At 48.1% G+C, this 18,074-nt stretch overlaps 1 protein-coding gene across 5 annotated transcripts in view; it reads left to right on the forward strand.

The window, feature by feature from the left end:
- Positions 1 to 18,074, forward strand: part of LOC136657021 (aldo-keto reductase family 1 member C3-like) — a 59,120-nt gene that overhangs the window by 5,969 nt on the left and 35,077 nt on the right. For 3 of the 5 annotated variants that reach the window (XM_066633590.1, XM_066633586.1, XM_066633591.1), the window contains exon 2: positions 3,582 to 3,735. In XM_066633590.1, the coding sequence (XP_066489687.1) occupies positions 3,649 to 3,735 (87 nt within the window). In that variant the 5' untranslated portion in view covers positions 3,582 to 3,648. Of the gene's footprint in view, positions 1 to 1,146; positions 1,294 to 3,581; positions 3,736 to 6,705; positions 6,874 to 8,081; positions 8,199 to 10,214; positions 10,293 to 11,488; positions 11,612 to 12,708; positions 12,819 to 15,392; positions 15,559 to 17,202; positions 17,286 to 18,074 lie in introns of all 5 variants that reach the window. The other 2 variants (XM_066633587.1, XM_066633589.1) reach the window with 2 other exon arrangements.

Genomic DNA, 18,074 nt, shown 5'->3' on the forward strand with positions numbered 1-18,074 from the left:
GCACTCCCTCTGAAGAAGCAGGTCCACAGCTTGGGGGTCCACCTGGACTCGCAGCTGCTCCTGGATTCCCAGGTGGCGGCTGTGGCTAGGGGGGCCTTTGCTCAGCTTCGGCTGGTGCGCCAGCTGCGGCCATACTTGGATTGTGCAGACCTGGTCACGGTGATCCATGCTACAGTGACATCAAGGTTAGATTATTGTAACGCGTTTTATGTGGGGCTGCCCCTGAAGACGGTTCGGAAACTGCAATTAGTGCAGAATGCGGCGGCCCGTGTGGTCACTGGAGCTAGGCGGTTTGACTCTGTCAGCCCGCTTCTCTGGGGGCTACATTGGCCGCCCATTCGTTTCCGGGCCCAATTCAAGGTGCTGGTTTTGACCTTTAAAGCCCTATACTGCTCTGGGCCAGGGTATCTTAGAGATCGCCTACTCCCGTACAATCCGGCTCATCCTCTCAGGACATCAGAGAAGGCCTTTTTACAAGTGCCGCCGCCTAAGGAGGTACGTGGGGCGACGGCAAGAAATAGGGCCTTCTCAGTAGTGGCACCAACGTTATGGAACTCCCTTCCCCTTGACTTGAGAATGGCTCCCTCTCTTGAGGCTTTTTGGCGAGGCCTGAAGACTTTGCTGTTTAAACAAGCCTCCTGACTTCATGGCCTTTTTAACATCTTTTATACATCTTTTAGTTGCTTTTTTACAGGCCTGATTCCTCTAAGAACTGCTGTTTTATGCTCTTTTTAATCTGACTTTTATCTGACTACTGTTTTTATGGTTTCCATTAATGTGTTTTAATATGTTTTTATCTGTTGTGAAATTATCTTCTAGAATAATCTGTTTTTATATGTTGTAAGCTGCCCTGGGTCCCTTTGGGGAGAAGGGCAGGATAGAAATAAAGTTTATTATTATTATTATTATTATTATTATTATCTGGTGATGCATACCAGGTGACTGTCACCTGTATGTCACCCCATGCACCATCAGAGTGACTTTGCACTTTTTGGCCCACTTGGATTGGCTGTAGCTCATATATATTCCAGCAAGGGTAAGCTGGGTTGTGGGAGATGCAGAGTAGAGTTTGTGCCGAAGGCTACGTCAGTGTGATCTGTGATTTGTGTGCTATCTGGACTGTTGTGTTGTATATACTGTACATAGTAAAGAGGCGTTTGGTGGAGGATGTCTGCCTTGTGTAGTCTTTGTTCCCGGGAGTGCCTGCGCTCTGACCTTGGGAGATAGGCAAGCCGTGCAGCCGGACAGCGGCTAGCTGTGTGAACGTCTATCCAGCTCGCAATACTTGATAAGGCAAGTATTAACCAAATATTTGCCATACTTGTCATGCCGTACAAGAGGTTGATTGAGCAAAGTGCTCCCTTTGTGGGCCAGGTGCCCTTTCACCATGATTGCCATCAGAGGTGCCTGGGGCAGTAACATCATCACACGGTGCAACACCTTGATGTCACACAACGTCATGATGTCACTGCCCCGGCTTCTCCCTGGGGCGGGGTTTTGCACGCCTTCTCCCAGCATCAGGAAAGGCTCCTAGCCTTCCTCAATGCCAAGAGCAGGCACTGCACAGCCCTCCATACCCTGCCCTTGGGGAGAACATTGTGATGTTCTCCCCAAGCATGGGGCTTCACACACCTTCTCCTGGCATCGGGGAAGGCTGGGTGCCTTCCCTGATGTCAGGAGGAGGCGTAGCCTAGCCTGCAGCACCTTGCCCTCGGGAGAACATCAGTGTTCTCACTGAGGGCAGAACTTTGCACATCTTCTCCCAGAATTAGGGAAGACTTGGAGCCTTTCCCAATGCCAGAAGGAGGCACTGTGAACCCTGCAGCAGCCTCAAGTGACTGGGTGGAACTTGGTGGCAGTCATGTGCCCCCTCAGGCTCTGCCCTAGATACGCCTCTGGTTCCCATCCTCAAAATTCCTCTTTGAGAGATCAGATATGTAAAGCCCCATGTCATGTGTCTGATCATTTGAACTGCTGTCTCCCTGAGAAGGGCTTTAATACAAGGGTTGGTGTGCTGTGATTGGCTGCCAAATGTAGTCTGTATCCTGTATCCCTTTGTAAGAAAATGGGTACGGTGAGGGTAGTAGGGTGTAATTTTTCTGCTGCTTTTCCCCTTCCCCATTGTACCCTGTGGGGTTACTCTTACCTGTCAACTCTGTAATTGGCATCGCAATTTTCCTAGGTTGGGGGCATATCTGGGCATGTCTGTTGTTTGAAGGGAGGTTAGGATAAGGTTATGTCAACTCCTCCTCATCCCTCCCATGTCATGCCCCAATCTCCACACCATTTTGGCCTCTGTACCTGCATGTTTTTGTCCAAGTGACATCCGAGCTAAACACTGTGCTTTAAAAAGAATTTGGTGGCAAAAGAAGGTAACTCTGAGGGCTGGATCAGACAATACTTTCACCTATTGCTCCCACACACTTGGTGGGGAATGAGCATGTGCCTTACTTCCCCACCTACACAGTACACCTGCCCTATCTCTGATTTCACCAACTATGCATGTAGGGTTTATTGTCTGATATGCACTCTTATCTGCAGGTAGTCCAAAGTTCTGCATGTGAAAAACTTATCAGGAAAAAAGCGTGGGGGAAAAGGTTAAACCTCTCCAGTGCCATGGCCCTGATCTAAATCACTCCTTCCCCATTGGTGCTTTCTACCAATGTGAAATGAGAAGAGCCCCGCTGGATCAGGCCAAAGGCCCATCTAGTCCACCTTCCTGTATCCCACCAAATGCCTCATGGAGCACACAGGACATCAAGATACCTGCTTCCTATTGCCACTTCCTTGCACCTGGCATTCTGAGGTAGCCTACTTCTAAAACCACGAGGTTGTGTGTAGCCATCAGAGCTTGTAATGTGTGATGGACTTTTCTTCCAGAAAACTTTCCAATCCCCCTTTAAAGGCATCCAGGCCAGATACCATCACCACATCCTGTGGCAAGGAGTTCCACAGATTGATTACACACTGGGTAAAGAAATACCCAAAGAAAGAGATGGGAGACCAGGCCACAGAGTGTTGTCCTCTGTGTTTTTCTAGACTGCCCCCTTCACAACAACTGATGTGGTTCCTCTGGGATCTGCACCCAAATACAGAATGTACTTGCTGCATGGTTTTTGCTACTTCTTGCCAAATTATTTCAGCAAGTACTTTTGTAATCCAATCCTCCAGCAAAGCCCCAAGAGTCAGGGATCTAATTACAGTAATATAGTTCCTGCTTTTTTTGTTTGGTTTTTGGTTTCTTGCCCCTTTGGCATTCAGAAAGCTAAGCTTCACTGGATTAACGCCTGCCTGAACATATTTTTATTTTATTTTGGTTTTGCATTTTCTGTGTCGAATGAGAGCCCGAAGAGAGACTGAATAATTTGCAAGCTTGCTTCTATTATGTCAAGCATTTGTTAGTTCAATATATAGCTTTGCTTGGGCCAAGTCAGAGATTGGACTCACAGTGGTAGTGTTGCATAATGTTGATAATGTTCTGGCACGAGGTATGCAATTTCCCCGCCTACCTTTTTTTTTCTGGAATGAAAGTGTAGCCATTCCTCGCTCACGCTCACTAACACTGGTTCTTCTCTCTGCAGCAGCTACTTTCACAGGACCTGGTCCAAGTTCCAGCCTCTTCTGAGCAATCGTTTGAACTTGAAAGAGATGGCACTTGGCAAAGATCACGTCCTTACAATGAATGATGGGAACAAAATTCCAGTATTTGGATTTGGTACCTATTGCGGTGATTCTGTAAGTAAGATTCTCGCTGTTGTTAACTATATGCATTGCTAGAAAAATGCCCACCATTATGAAGGATAGTAGTGTGTGTGTGTGTGTGTGTGTGTGTGTTGGGGAGGGGATGCTTAAATATCACAAAGGAGGTCTTACACCCACCTCCAGGCCAATCATTAACTAGTAGAACATAAGAAGCCACCTTCTACTCAGTCAAGCCACATATTGTAGACATAGAGTATGAGCCACAGTTGCCAAGCATCCAAAATATTAGGAAGCATTCCATTCATGTATAAAGCTGGGGGGAGGGGTGAAAGAGAGCAGGCTACTGTTTACATGTCCCTCTCCCCTGTTTGATCTGTGGCTTCAGACTTTCCCAAGATAGCACTTCTAAAGTGTAATTAGTCTCTCACATACATTTCTGATCCTGTTTTATTTTATTTTAACAAGAAACACATTCTTCAACGGTGTTCCAACCTTTGAACCAACGTGTCTGATGCACTGGGCAGTTTGCTGCTTATAAACACTTTAGAGCCCAATCCTGTGCCGTAAGGCACATTCGCAGGGCTCAACACTGGGCTCCCGCCCATGCTAGCCCAGCGCTGGCCAGTGCTGGGCTAGTGCCGGGCGGTCGCCCAGCTCCCGCGGCTTGGTGGTCTCCTGGACCGTCAAGCTACGGAACGGTAGGTGGGGGTGGGGAGGAGGCATTCCGGGGAGGGGGGGAGACCGGTGGGGCAGAGAGGGTGGGGCAGAGACCGGTGGGGCAGAGAGGGGGAGACCGGGGGGAGAGAGGGTGGAGGGAGGCGTGCCGGGGGGGTGGGCGCTCCGCAGGATCCAGGGCGCTCATGTAGGGCTGTGCGCAGGGCTGCTTACTTTACTCGGGGGAAGGTGGCAAACGTCCCCTTCTCCTGAGGCACCACCCGCAGTAGCATGGGAGGTGCTGGATTCGGCGGCAGCCCTCCTCAGTGCCTCCGAGCCTGGGCGCCCCGGGCAGCTCAGGATTGGGCTGCCCATTGCTGTAGAGATTAGAGGAAAGTGATACTCTAGGCATGGAAAGAAAGGGCTCCAAGCCAAATGGATACTCTAAGCACTTCCTTAGAGCTGTTGTGCTTGGCTTTTTCTAAGTGTGACCTGGGGATGGGGTGTGACACAGCGTGGTGAGAAGGAACCTTCAATCTTTGTCCCCACCTCACCCAATATGCACAGCAAGCATATCTACTTGTGGCTGGGTTTTGCTCTTGGAGGAAAGTTCTCTCTCTCTCTCTCCCTCCCCCCCACTTCACAATTGGGGGCAGCTTGCCCTTCACTGCCCACAAATACCAAAAGATCTTAAAACAAGAACTAGAGAATGACTCCTCTTAGGATGTTCTCGTTGCACTGGGAACTAAGAAGAAGCTGAACTCGATGATCACTCTGAATGGTGCAGGTGCAGTGGTGATGGAGAAATGTATTCCTGTGCCGCCATCACTGCCAGAGCATGGGCTCTAATGCATAAGCTGTTGGATTTGTTGCAAGTATTCTGCTGTTTGTGCTGTAGCGGTTGCCCCAACTGTTTCATTGCCCCCAATTCCTAGAAAACCAGATGCTGTATTTCGTCTCCCGTATAAGAGGGCACCTCTTCAATATAAACACTGTCACTGCCAGTATTCCCTGTAAAAATTACAGGGACTGCATGGAGCCCTATCTTTGCTGTGCAGTTGACATTTATTTATTTATTTGTTTGTTTGTTTAGCGTATGGCATTTACCGTATTTTTCGCTCCATAAGACGCACCTAGTTTTTAGAGCAGGAAAACTTACTTTTAAAGTAAGCCTGCCCTCCCCCTGTGGCGCCTGCGCAAATGAGGACCTTGCCCCCGGTGCGGACCTTGCCCCCTTGGTTCTCCGCCTGCCCTCCCCCTGTGGCGCCTGTGCAAATGAGGACCTTGCCCCCAGTGCGGACCTTGCCCCCAGTATTCGCTCCATAAGACGCACACACTTTTCCCCCCACTTTTTTTTGGGGGGGGGAAAGTGCGTCTTATGGAGCGAAAAATACGGTAATACATGGACTTATAAAACTATATCAAATATCAATGTCCAGTTTGTCCAGCCATTCAAGGATAGAGTTACCTTCATTGAAAAAGTCAGACCATGGGCCAGTATACGCCCTCAGTTTGCCGCTAGACACAATGTGGTATATAGTTTGGCGGGGGAACCCACAATCACACTGTGGGATAGATACTAACCCCTATTTAAACACTGAATCCTGACAAACGCCATGTAAGGTACAAATGTAAGGTGCAAGTTGAAACCTGGCACCTTAAGTGTAGGATCATCTGTTTCTGGGCATTCGTCTGCCCATTTGACTTTCCATTGGGCACTGATGACGAAATTATTATGCAGATATTGTGCAAGTGCCAGAGAAGGTTTCCTGGATTTAAGCCTACCAATTGATAGGTTTCCTGGATTTCAGCCTACCAATTGATAGATGAGGGAGATAAAAAGTAGGCTAGTCTCATTTGAATGCTTTTGATGTATGATTGATGAAGGACTTAAAAATACTCATTTAGTATTTCTTCAACCCAGCCATGCTGCTGTTGTGAAGCCTGTCACCTAGAAGGACATAGTCCTTTCCTGGCACATTGCTTATTGACTTCCATGCTGGCAGTTTCATCTGCAGCTGTGCCAATGAAAAGGAACTAACAGTGCAATCCTAACTTGTGCTGGAACAGGCAGGCCAGTGGGCCTGCGCTGTATCCAGTGCATGTTTGGAGCCGACTTTGGCCCGTTCTGAGGCAAGGGAAAATTATTCTCCTTACCCTGTGTTACACTGCAACAGCCCCAATGGAGCTACTTGGATCTGCGCCACTTAAAGAGGTGGCACAAAGAGCTGCCCCGGGCTACCTGGGAACATACCCTGCCTTCCACTTCCAGCTCGCCCGCCCACAGGACCACCTGCCGCCTGCCCTCCCTGGCATATTGACTGGCATTTTTACCTTTTTAACTTGCAGGATCGGAGAAAGATGTGCGAGGAGGCTACAAAAATAGCCCTTGAGGTTGGCTTCCGCCACATTGATGGTGCATATGTATATGAAACTGAGGAGCAGATTGGACGAGCTGTCCATGCAAAAATTGCTGATGGAACCCTGAAAAGGGAAGATATTTTCTACACTGGAAAGGTAAATTAATTTGAATGTTCTTAAAGCAATTGGATTTTATAATTATTTGTTATTTTTAATTATTCTTTCTAATTTGCACCATGTCTTCAGGGTACATGGCACTTTAGAGTACAAATGCAGATAGGTCCCTGCTTTGGGGACTCCTAATCTACCACAAACATGAGGGAGACTACAGAAGAAGGGGACGAGAGAGGTGCCAGGGCAGATGGGGGAATATAGGCAGTTATTTCAGGTATGCATGTTTAGACTATGGCCCAGGCCTTCTGCTGATGGAACTTGCATTCTGTCAGTGGGCAGACTAGGCCGCTAGTATGGAGCTGCAGTGACAACTTCTGAATGGCTGGTGACCCACATACACACCGCCAGTGCGCCAAGCTACTTCCAGTCAAAGTTTTTCACTTATCTCCAGTTTACCTTCTGGTGCCACCCCCACTTTGTTGGTGTGGCTGCTTGCTATGCTGTGGCAGGGATAAGATGGGGGCATTACTTGCATTAAAGTTGAGGGGCTAAGGAGTAGTGCCAAAGACTTCGTGGAAAAGGTGGGTTTTGAGCAGGGATTTGAAGGAAAGACGAGAGAGGGGATCCTTCAAGTGAGCAGGAAGGGAATTCCAGGCATCAGGGGTAGCAAGAGAAAGGGGCAGAGCCTTTTGAGAAAAGGGGAACTTCAGACGGATGGGGCGCTGGACCTAGAGGTATGAAGGTCACAGGTAGGAGCATAGCAGAATGTGAGAGCAGAGAAGTAAGGAGAGATAAGGCCATGCAGAGCCCTGAAGGTAAGACTCGGGCGCTTGTGCGGGATCCAGGAGAGGAAAGGAAGTTATCAAAGAGGCAACAATTCTAGTTATCAAACAGGCAACAATTTGTCCAGGAAGAGGAAGGTTGGGGTCAGTGGCGGCTGTTTAAGTGGTGGGAAGCCAACTGTTTTGTTCTGTGGTGTCATCTATTGTTACCACCCAGCCCATACCAGAACTGGAGGAAAGACCAGTGTGGGTAAAGGCCTGACTGACACATACAATCGCAATTAAAATACCAGCCCACTGCAACTTGCTGTGCTAATCAAGTGTTTACTCAACAAAATATTACTCTACTGCAATTTTGGAGTGCACGGGGAATCCTGCCTCATCACAGGGCAGAACCGAATGGCCCCCTTGAAGCCTGTAAAACTCTATGTTTGTGAGAAAACATAAACACGTGTGAATTGTTGACAGCTTTGGAGTACCTTCCACCGTCCTGAGCTCGTCCGCACGTGCTTAGAACAATCCCTGAAGAAACTCCAGTTTGACTATATGGATCTGTTCCTCATCCACAACCCTTATTCTCTAAAGGTAAATGTTTCTTGATGCTGTTATGCAAGTGCTAGCAAAATATTGTAGTGGACCAAAACAGACAAGGTGTTACATAGGAAAAGCCCCAGTGGGATTCTACACGGGAAACATTTATTGGTTTGGTTGTCATGGCTTCTCATAAGGAATTGTGGGAACTGCAGACTGGTAGAGAGTCAGAAAGTGAAGAAGCTTTGCCCTGTCACAGTTCCCAGAGTTCCCTACAAGAAGAAATGACTGTCAAGCCAAACAGGGACATATGAAGCTGCCTCCAATTGAATCGGATCATTGGTCCAGATAGCTCAGCTCCATCTTTGCTGCCTGGCAGCAGCTCTCCCTAGCCTACAACGAGAGTCTCTCCTAACCTGGAATGCCAGGGCTTGGAACTGGGCCTTCTGCACCTAAGGCATGTGCCCTCCCACTGAGCTATGGCCCCTTCCCATTGGTTGAGGGAAATGCTCTTTGGTTGTGACCTTTTCCCATTTCTCTTTGGAAATTTACATTACTTTTTTTTTAATTGGAAAAAATACAATATCAGTTATAGATTGTGTGAGTGTCTAGCCTAGACGCCTTTAAAAGGGGATTGGACAAGTTTCTGGAGGAAAAATCCATTATGGGGTACAAGCCATGATGTGTATGCGCAACCTCCTTATTTTAGAAATGGGCTATGTCAGAATGCCAGATGCAAGGGAGGGCACCAGGATGAGGTCTCTTGTTATCTGGTGTGCTCCCTGGGGCATTTGGTGGGCCGCTGTGAGATACAGGAAGCTGGACTAGATGGGCCTATGGCCTGATCCAGTGGGGCTGTTCTTATGTTCTTAGTATATGTGCTTTCTATGATTGGATTCAGTAGTATATGTGGACTGGCACCAGGTTGTGCAGCCAACCATTCTGTCCTCAATCAGGCCTGGAACTTTGGGATAGAGCAAGGGTGTCCAAAGATTTTGGCAGGAGGGCCACATCGTCTCTCTGACACTGTGTTGGGGGCTGGGAGGAAAAAAGAATTAATTTACATCTAAAATTTGAATAAATTTACATATGTTTACATAAATGTATATATTAATAATGAACTTCTATTAATGAATGAAGGTCTTGTAATAGCTCAAGGCCTATAAAAGGCCTTGCACAAAGCAATACTGGCCTTTCCTTTGCTGCCGGTACTCATCACAGATGTTAAACAGCAAGCAGTGGAGGAAGCCCTCATCCCACAGCTTCCGCGAGAGGTCAAACAGTCGCCCTCATGCTGAGAGCAGTTGCGTCGGGCCAGTATGGGCTCCAGCAAATCTCTGGAGGGCCAGAGACTCATTGGAGACCGGGGGCTCCCTGAGGGCTGCATCGGGAGTCCTTGATGGTCGGAAGTGGCCCCAGGGCCGGGGTTTGGGCACCCCTGGGATAGAGAAAGGAAAAAAGGGGTAAGAGAGATGAGGGTGCACTATAGATAGACAAATGGGGGGGCAGAAACTGAGGCGAGGCTACAGACTTGTGGCCAGAGCAAAGGAAATGTGCACTGTGGGGTACAGAAAGAAAAAGGGGCTTACCAGAAAATGGTATAAAAGAAAATACTGATTTTGACATTGTAACTAAGATTTTTTTTTAATAAAGTAGGAGTGTTGTCCTTTTGGATGAATAAAAATGTACAAGTGGTCTATACTGTGATTTGGGATGGCATCCTGTCTCAGTCTCACGATGCTTTCCCTCGTTCCATCACTGTTGTGAGGGCCAAACTAAAGAAGTCATCTATTTTCTGACTGGGGCCTATGTGGTTGGTTTATTGAACATAAATCGGGGGGGGGGGTGTTTGTTTTGGATTTGGACCATGGCAGTGGCCAACCTTAAGCCTTTGCACTCACAGTGGTTCTGCTCTGGATCAGCCCGCCCCCCCCCCACTGTGAATGCTATTTCCCCTAGGAGAAAAGCTCCCATTGTTTTATGGGGTACTAGCTACTGAAGGGGTAAGTAGTCAGAGATAACTTGTACAGCACATTTAGGTCTAAGCTTCATTTCCCTTTTCCTTTCCAGCCTGGAGCAGATTTATTCCCTCTTGGGGAAAATAAAAAATTAATTTTTGACAAAGTCGATCTTCGTCAAACATGGGAAGTAAGTACCTGGAAGCTGTGAGATCCACACCTTGAGGAGGCCCCTCCAACGTATCATAGCCCATGCTTGGAACACCAATTAAAAAGGCAAACATCCCTGCTACTGTCAGTGGAACACCCCTCATTTGCATGTCCTTTGACCTGTCAGTAAACCTCATTTTTCTCTTCCAGTCTGCAAAGTGGAGACATTAGCCCTACAGGGTTGTTACAAGGATGCGTGAAATATGGATTAAGAATTAGTACTCAATACACTGCAAGTGTTCTGTAAAAGTTTGTTTTTAAGAACAATGTTTGCTTTGTAGCAGTTTTAAGCTAGAAATATCTACAGAGCAGGAAATTCCTGGATGGCAAGCTGGGACACATTAGTGCTCTGCAAGAAATACATTCATTAAAAAGACTAATATGAGTAGAAGGTATGCAGCACAGAAGAGGCTGCCTGCTACATCTCTGTCTCAGGGTGGACTTGCCCAAAGCAATAGAGTTGGCTGTTCTCGGCCTTGCCCCTGTCTAGAGCAGCAAAACTCGCAATTGCTGCGTAGCATGAAAACGGTCCCCAGTTGGACCAGTGCTTACTGCTCCACCATGCAGCTCCCCAAAAGCCCCTTTGACCACCATTGCACGATGCTCTGGGTAGTCGCGTCTGTAGCCCACTGTCCCAGCATGCTTTTTCTTGGATTTCTGGGCAGATGCAACTGCAGAGGCAGTCGCGCAATAGTGTTCAGAGGGACTTCTAGTGAGCGGTGCATCGGAACAATAACCGCTGCTCACAGGGGGGAGGGAATCAGCGTTGCCCTGAATGCTGGTCTAGAGCAGCCATTTTCAACCACTGTGCTGTGGCACACTAGTGTGCCATGAGTGGTCCACAGGTGTCCCCCAGGAATTTGGGGGAAGATCATTTATTAGTAGGGCCAATGGGGATGTGAGCCCCCCACTGGCAGCATGGTGTGCCTTGTCAATTGTCAAAAACCTGATGGTGTGCCTTGACAATTCTAGTGCCTTGTCAGTGTGGCACGAGATGAAAAAGGTTAAAAATCACTGGTCTAGAGGATGCCCTTGCCCCACAGAGATTAATCTGCTTGGCTTGTTGAAAGGCTAGGCCATAGATGGTATGGAATAAGACATTCTTACTAGAAGTCACACTTGCACGCGTGTCTTCCATTCAAAGGGTTACACTACACGCCATGTTTTCTTTCTCAGGCAATGGAGGCATGCAAAGATGCAGGCTTGGTCAAATCTATTGGAGTGTCCAATTTCAACCTGAAGCTGATGGAAATGATCCTGAACAAGCCAGGACTGAAATACAAGCCTGTCATAAACCAGGTGAAACCTGCCTGCCTTTTATGGATTTTTGTTCCTTGCAAACTGCTGCTGAAAGTTCTTTATTTCAGGTCTGGATGGTTGGCTTAGCAGGAAGGTCAATGCCAGGCAGAAGTTGCTTGAAGTTGGAAGCAGGCAAAGGGCAACAGTAGGACGGTCTGTTCAATAGTTACCATGTCCTTAGTCGGTCATGTAAACCAAATTCAGACTTGAGTTGCACACATGTTACTGGTTGGAACCAAACAGTCCAATCCTTTGCGAATGCTCCATGGCGGAACGCGTGTTCTGCCAACACTGGCTGCTGAAAAGCAGCTGTAAAGCACAGTCTGGCAATGTGCCAAGTAATGAACTGCCAGCGCCTTCCTGTGTGCATCTCCAGACCACTGGCCACCCACTAGAGCAGGTATGCTAGCAGGGGAGGTGAGATGGGGATGGGAGAGGGCAGAACTGAGTGGGGAGGGGGTAATATTTTGGGGGAGGGGGAGGAATGGGGCAGGGAGGCTGCGGAGGGGTGGCTCTGGTGGCGATGGCGCTTGCCAGATCTCATCCCCTCCAGCAGCAGTCCCCTTTCTCTCCTCGGACTTGTGCCAGCAAAGTCGCTGGTGCAGGTCTGAGGAGACCCATTGTGGTGCAAGAGGCTTAGGGTCCTCCAAAGCCCCCCACTTCACCCCTCCCCCCTGCATGATACAGCACATGCTTTTTCAGCACAGCTGCACCAGCGGGGGGGGGGGGGGAAGGACTGAACTGAGCGTGAGTTAATCGGGAACAAGCAATCCTGTAATACAGGTTGTTTGATCATGTCATGTGGGTATGTTGTACCAGAGCTCTCCAGTGCACTTACACAATGGTTTTCTGAAGGTGTGCAAAGACACCTTGTGATGAGTCAGACCATTAGTCTCTCTTGCTCAGTATTTAAGATGGTAATTTGAATACATAATCCTCCCACCACAAACATTAAAAAGTGTAACTTTGTTGAATGCCTTAACACCTGGCAATGTGGTTGTGTGTTTTTCTTTGTATCCTGTTGAGGTATCTGTCTTGTATTCTTATTCAAACCATCTGAAGTTGTTGGTTTGTGTTGGGGGCTGGAAATGCTGCAGGTTGAATGCCACATTTATCAGAACCAGAGCAAGATGCTGAACTTCTGCAAATCCAACAACATCCTCCTTGAAGCATACAGTGTCCTGGGAACCCAGAGGGACAAAAGATGGTAAGAGAAGAAGCCAGATGGTTGCAAAGCCAGCCTGCCCATGATGAGAGTCTTGCACTGAGGGGCGAGTTCAAAGGCAGCAGCAAATGCGTCAGAGGTGTCCCACCACACCCCAAATCTTCTCACTGCCTCCCTCTGGCCCTCCAACTGATAGAGCTACTTAGTCAGTGCTCCGATCCCCTTCCCACTAACTTGAGAGGATTAGGCAAGCTACAGTACACTTCTTCCTCCAGTGCTGCTGGAGGGACGGGGAGAAGAAAAAGTTGCTCTTACCACCTTCTTGGTCTCCCCATGGAACCAGCTGCTGTGGAAAGCAACCAAGTGGTTAAGTGAAAGTGGGGAGCCAAGCTTCTTACCTGACCTGGAGCGCCAGATCACCATCTTGTCCTTCCATAAAGAGAAAGAACAAAGCATGCTAGAAGCATTCCCAGTGTGCTCTCCTCTCACTGTTTCTTTTAAACAGGAAGGGTGCTTCCTCTGACAGGAGGGGCTTCCAGTGCTGAGGTGCCATTAAAGAGAAGACCCTGCCCTTTGTGGCTGTTGTTCCTTGCCACTGTACCACCTAGAGAGGTGCCTGGAGGTGCCCCCCTGGACCCCCTGCCAGGTATACCACAGGCTGTCAACCTGGCATAAATCAGGGTTAGTACACACAACAGGGCCCCCTCTGGTTAACATAGAGGATGAGCTGGTTGGTACAGAAGAAGACAGTCCTTTAGATACTTAAGTCCCAAATATAAAGGGCTTTAAAGGTCCAGACTGGCACCTTGAATTGAAACAAACTGGCATCTGGTGTAGCTGCTAGAATCAAACTGCTGAGTCGAGGCCATTACACAGAATGACACATTCTGCACCAGCTGCAGTTTCCAAACAGCCTTCAAGGGAAGCTTGAAGTTGGGCCTTGAAATAATCCAAGCATGGATCTATGTGGTTAATTCAAGTCAATTTTAGCTGCAGCTGGTGCACCAGCCTTAGCTAGACAAATGAAGCCCCAGCAGTCACTGCCTCCTGACAACAGAGGAGGAGATAAAACTCTCCCTGCAGTTTTATTTATTTGCTTTATATTCTGCTTTTCTCCCCCGAAGGGCACCCAAGGCGGCTGTTTTATGTGGATGTTAAATAGTATAGAGGACAGAATGTAACCCTGGGGCATCCTGCATGACAAAGCCAGTTCAGTGGTGACCCTGAGTAGCACTGATCATCAGCCAGGAAGGACAGAAGCCACTGTAAAGCCCCAGACTTGCCTAAACCAGAAGGATACCATGGTTGATGTTTTCAAAAGCTGCTCAGAGGTCCAGCAGGGCGAACAATGACATTCTCCCCCTGCCTAGTCCTCAGCAGAGACCATCCACCAGGGCAACCAAGCCTGCTTCTGTAACAAACATCACCCCTGGGGTAGGGAAGGACCAAGGGAGACCCCCAAACCAGCCAGGACTCAACCCTCCTCTGCCTACACCACCTTCCACAACCCCCAAGAGCAATGCTTATTTATTTTTGCTCATTCCAAGCCCCAGGTCCCATCATACATGTCCTTGGTCAATCACTGCACACAATGTTTTAAATAAAAGATTTTTATTAAACTTAAGGGAGTTCAATTGCTCCATAAAAACATTTCCATATGCAACACAATAGCTTTAAAAAACAAAAAAGATCTTAAAGAGGCTAAAACTATATTTACAAACCTCAGTATTGCTACCACTATCAAGCTGTAAGCTTCCTTCCCGCTGCACTCTCCTTTCCAGGCACCCAACCCCAGGTTTTATTCCTTAGTTGTTAATACCCTACACCTGGTTAACCATGTATTGGCAACCTTCAGTCTCGAAAGACTATGGTATCGCGCTCTGAAAGGTGGTTCTGGCACAGCGTCTAGTGTGGCTGAAAAGGCCAATCCGGGAGTGACAATCCCTTCCACACCGGGAGCAAGTGCAGTCTGTCCCTGGTCTGTCTCCCTGGCTATGGGCCTTCCTTCTTTGCCTCTTAGCCTCAGACTGTTGGCAAAGTGTCTCTTCAAACTGGGAAAGGCCATGCTGCACAGCCTGCCTCCAAGCGGGCCGCTCAGAGGCCAGGGTTTCCCACTTGTTGAGGTCCATCCCTAAGGCCTTCAGATCCCTCTTGCAGATGTCCTTGTATCGCAGCTGTGGTCTACCACCCAGCCTAAACCATCTTAAAGGGAAAGGGACTTGCCCCACCCCGTGACAGCTTCCATTCATTTTGCACCATTCATTTTGCACCCACAGGCTGTCTTGATGCATTGGGCAAATACTGCATTAATTTAGGTGATTTTTTTTTTCATATCCCAAAAATGCTTCCAAGCCCCAGCCTTGCCTACCAACCTAGAAGGACACTGTGGTTGGGACAAGGACCTGCTCCTCTCGTCTAGTCCTCAGTGCAGACCGTTCACCAGGGCAGCCAAGCCTGCTTCCATCCATTGTGCACCGTGCACAGTGACCCCAATTAGCAATTCAATTCAAAATCCACAGGCTGTCTTGATGCATTGGGCAAACACTGTGTTAATTTAGGTGATTTTTTTTTTAATATCCCAGAAATGCTTCCTCTTTCTATGTGACTCTTTTACAGGGTAGACCAAAATAGTCCTGTTTTGCTTGAAGACCCTGTGTTGGCTGCTATTGCCAAGAAGTACAAGCAAACTCCAGCTCTCGTGGCCCTGCGCCACCAGTTGCAGCGTGGCCTGGTGGTCCTTGTGCAGTCCTTCATCAAAAAGCAAATTGAAGAAAACATGCAGGTAAAGGCAATGAACAGAAAACAGGGTAGCTATGTCTGTTCCAATGGCTTCAACCCCAGAATATGCACCGGGATTTATTAATCATCAGGTGGTGAGTCATTATGCAGAATGAGATGGTAGAATTATACACTGTACCGTTTCAGACTATGGATGGGAGGGTTTGTATTTTTGAGTCCACCCAATTCGAAAAGCTCCTGCACATAGCAAACTAGCATAACAGGCAGATGTGCTTCTAAATGCTTCTATCATTTTTCCTTGTTTGCTACATTTTTGTAAGGCAGCTGTGATTAATTCCGTTTTCCCCCTAATTATTTTGCCCTTTTTGCCTTATTTTTTGATACTTCCCAGGAGCTCCTGTGCAGGTTCAGCAGCCTTTATCTGTTTGAAGTGCCATTGTCCTCCAACTACGTGTAGTGGGATGGAGTGGGGGGGGGGGAGGTATTTCTGTGGGCATTGGTCTTGAGCAGCATCCCAGCTTCATCTGCTGGGTGTTAATGGTTACTGCATTCATTTGATCAACAAAGTCCCACTTCACTCAAGTAACTTGATTACATTATCAATCTATGGCTTTCTAACCCCAAGCACACAGGCAACCTGATGTATTCTGCCATGGAGACCTAATGCTGGTACATGGAATCACATCCACTGATTCTCCAGTTAGGTTTAGGAGGAGACAAGGATTCCTTGGTCAAATGCAAGTGCTAGGGCTGTTTCTAGTGAGAGGCAATCAGGAAATTAATTAATTTTACTTTGTTTGCCAACTTTACTCCCCTGTTGAGCTACTGTTCCAGTAAAGGGAGAACGGGGAGCAGGAAGGGGTGCGTGTGCACTAACCACTAGGAACTACTCTTCTTGGTCAGCCTGCTTTCTCCCCAGGTCTTATTCTTTGACAGAATGGTTGGCAACCTTCAGTCTCGAAAGACTATGGTATAAGCCTACAGCACCCAGTATTCCCAGGCAGTCTCCCATCCAAGTACTAACCAGGCCTGACATTGCTTAGCTTCCAAGATCAGACAAGATTGAGCACATGCAGGGTAACAGTTGCTGCAGAATCATTCAACAATATTATCATTACCAGCCTGTCATGAATATGTACATGTTAGGCCTAGGTTAGCCTAGGTTAGCATGTGAAGCCTGAACCAAACTAAGTCAGTAACGGAGAAGTGGCTAGCAGTTCCTAGCTGCAAGAATGTGAGTAGATAAACAAGAATTACAACCCCTTGGGACACACCGCTTTTCACCTCTCTCCATTGTGAAAACTGCCCATTGACACCCACTCTCTGCTTCCTGGACCTCAACCAGTTCCTAATCCAGGAGAGGACCTGCCCTCTAATTCCCTGACTGTGGAGCTTCCTCAGCAGCCTTTGGTGAGGGACCGTGTCAAACGCCTTCTGAAAGTCCAGATATATAATGTCCACGGGTTCTCCCACATCCACATGCCTGTTGACCTTTTCAAAGAATTCTAAAAGGTTCATGAGGCAAGACTTACCCTTACAGAAGCCATGCTGATTCTCCCTCAGCAAGGCCTGTTTGTCTATGTATTTTAAGATTTTATCTTTGATGAGGCATTCCACCATCTTACCTGGAACAGACATGACAACTGACAGTGACAACTGATAGTGACAGCTGATCCTCTCCCCTCAGGTGTTCGATTTCCATCTGTCCGAGGAGGACATGAAATCCCTTGACGGTCTTCACCGAAACATGAGCTACCTAAAACCAGAAATGTAAGTCCTCCTAAAAATGTAAGTTCTCCTAAAAAAAACTGTGTAAGGTTGCCTCATGCTATAACATACTGTAAAGCAACAGGCAGAGGAAGATGTGGTCAATCATGTCTCCTCTTCATGGGTGCAGTTTTCAGCTCAATCCTATTGGACCCCACCACCCACAGAATGCACATTCCACTTGTGACGACAGTGGGTGCTTGACAGTAAAGTGTGGTCCAGTGGCTTTCCCATGCATGTCACCAATCAGTTGGCCACCTGCTGGAGCAAGTAAGCCAGTGAGGGGAGGTGGGAGGAGGGCAGAACAGGGTGGGAGGGGGTGAAACTGGGCAGGGAGGGGGGAACAGGGCTGGGAGGCTGCAGGAAAGAGTGGATCCAGCGGCAATAGCACACTCCAGTTCCTATCCCCTATGTGGTTAGCCTCCCCACCCCCTTTCTCTCCTTGGACCTGCACCAGTGAAATCACTGGCACAGGTCTGAGGAGACCCATTGCAGAGTGGGAGGCTTATGGAGCGGGTTTAAATCCCCTTTCCTTTCCAAAGCCTCCTGATCCACCCCTTCCCACCAGATACAGCACACCTGTTTTCGGCGTGGCAGCAACAGTTGGGGGGGGGGGGAAGAAGGATAGCATTTGCCTGTCAAGGGAGGGAGGCTGGCAGTGAATTCTCTCTCCGTTGTCCACCATCTAAGCTGAAGCAGAGCCCACATTGTGCTACAGAGCTCCTTGCCAACAAAGAGAATAGATATCAAAGGCAGTTCTTAGGCCAAAGGATTCAGACCTCAACCAAGTAG

Source organism: Tiliqua scincoides, chromosome 7 (assembly GCF_035046505.1).
Source record: "Tiliqua scincoides isolate rTilSci1 chromosome 7, rTilSci1.hap2, whole genome shotgun sequence".
NCBI classification, from domain to species: Eukaryota; Metazoa; Chordata; class Lepidosauria; order Squamata; family Scincidae; genus Tiliqua; species Tiliqua scincoides.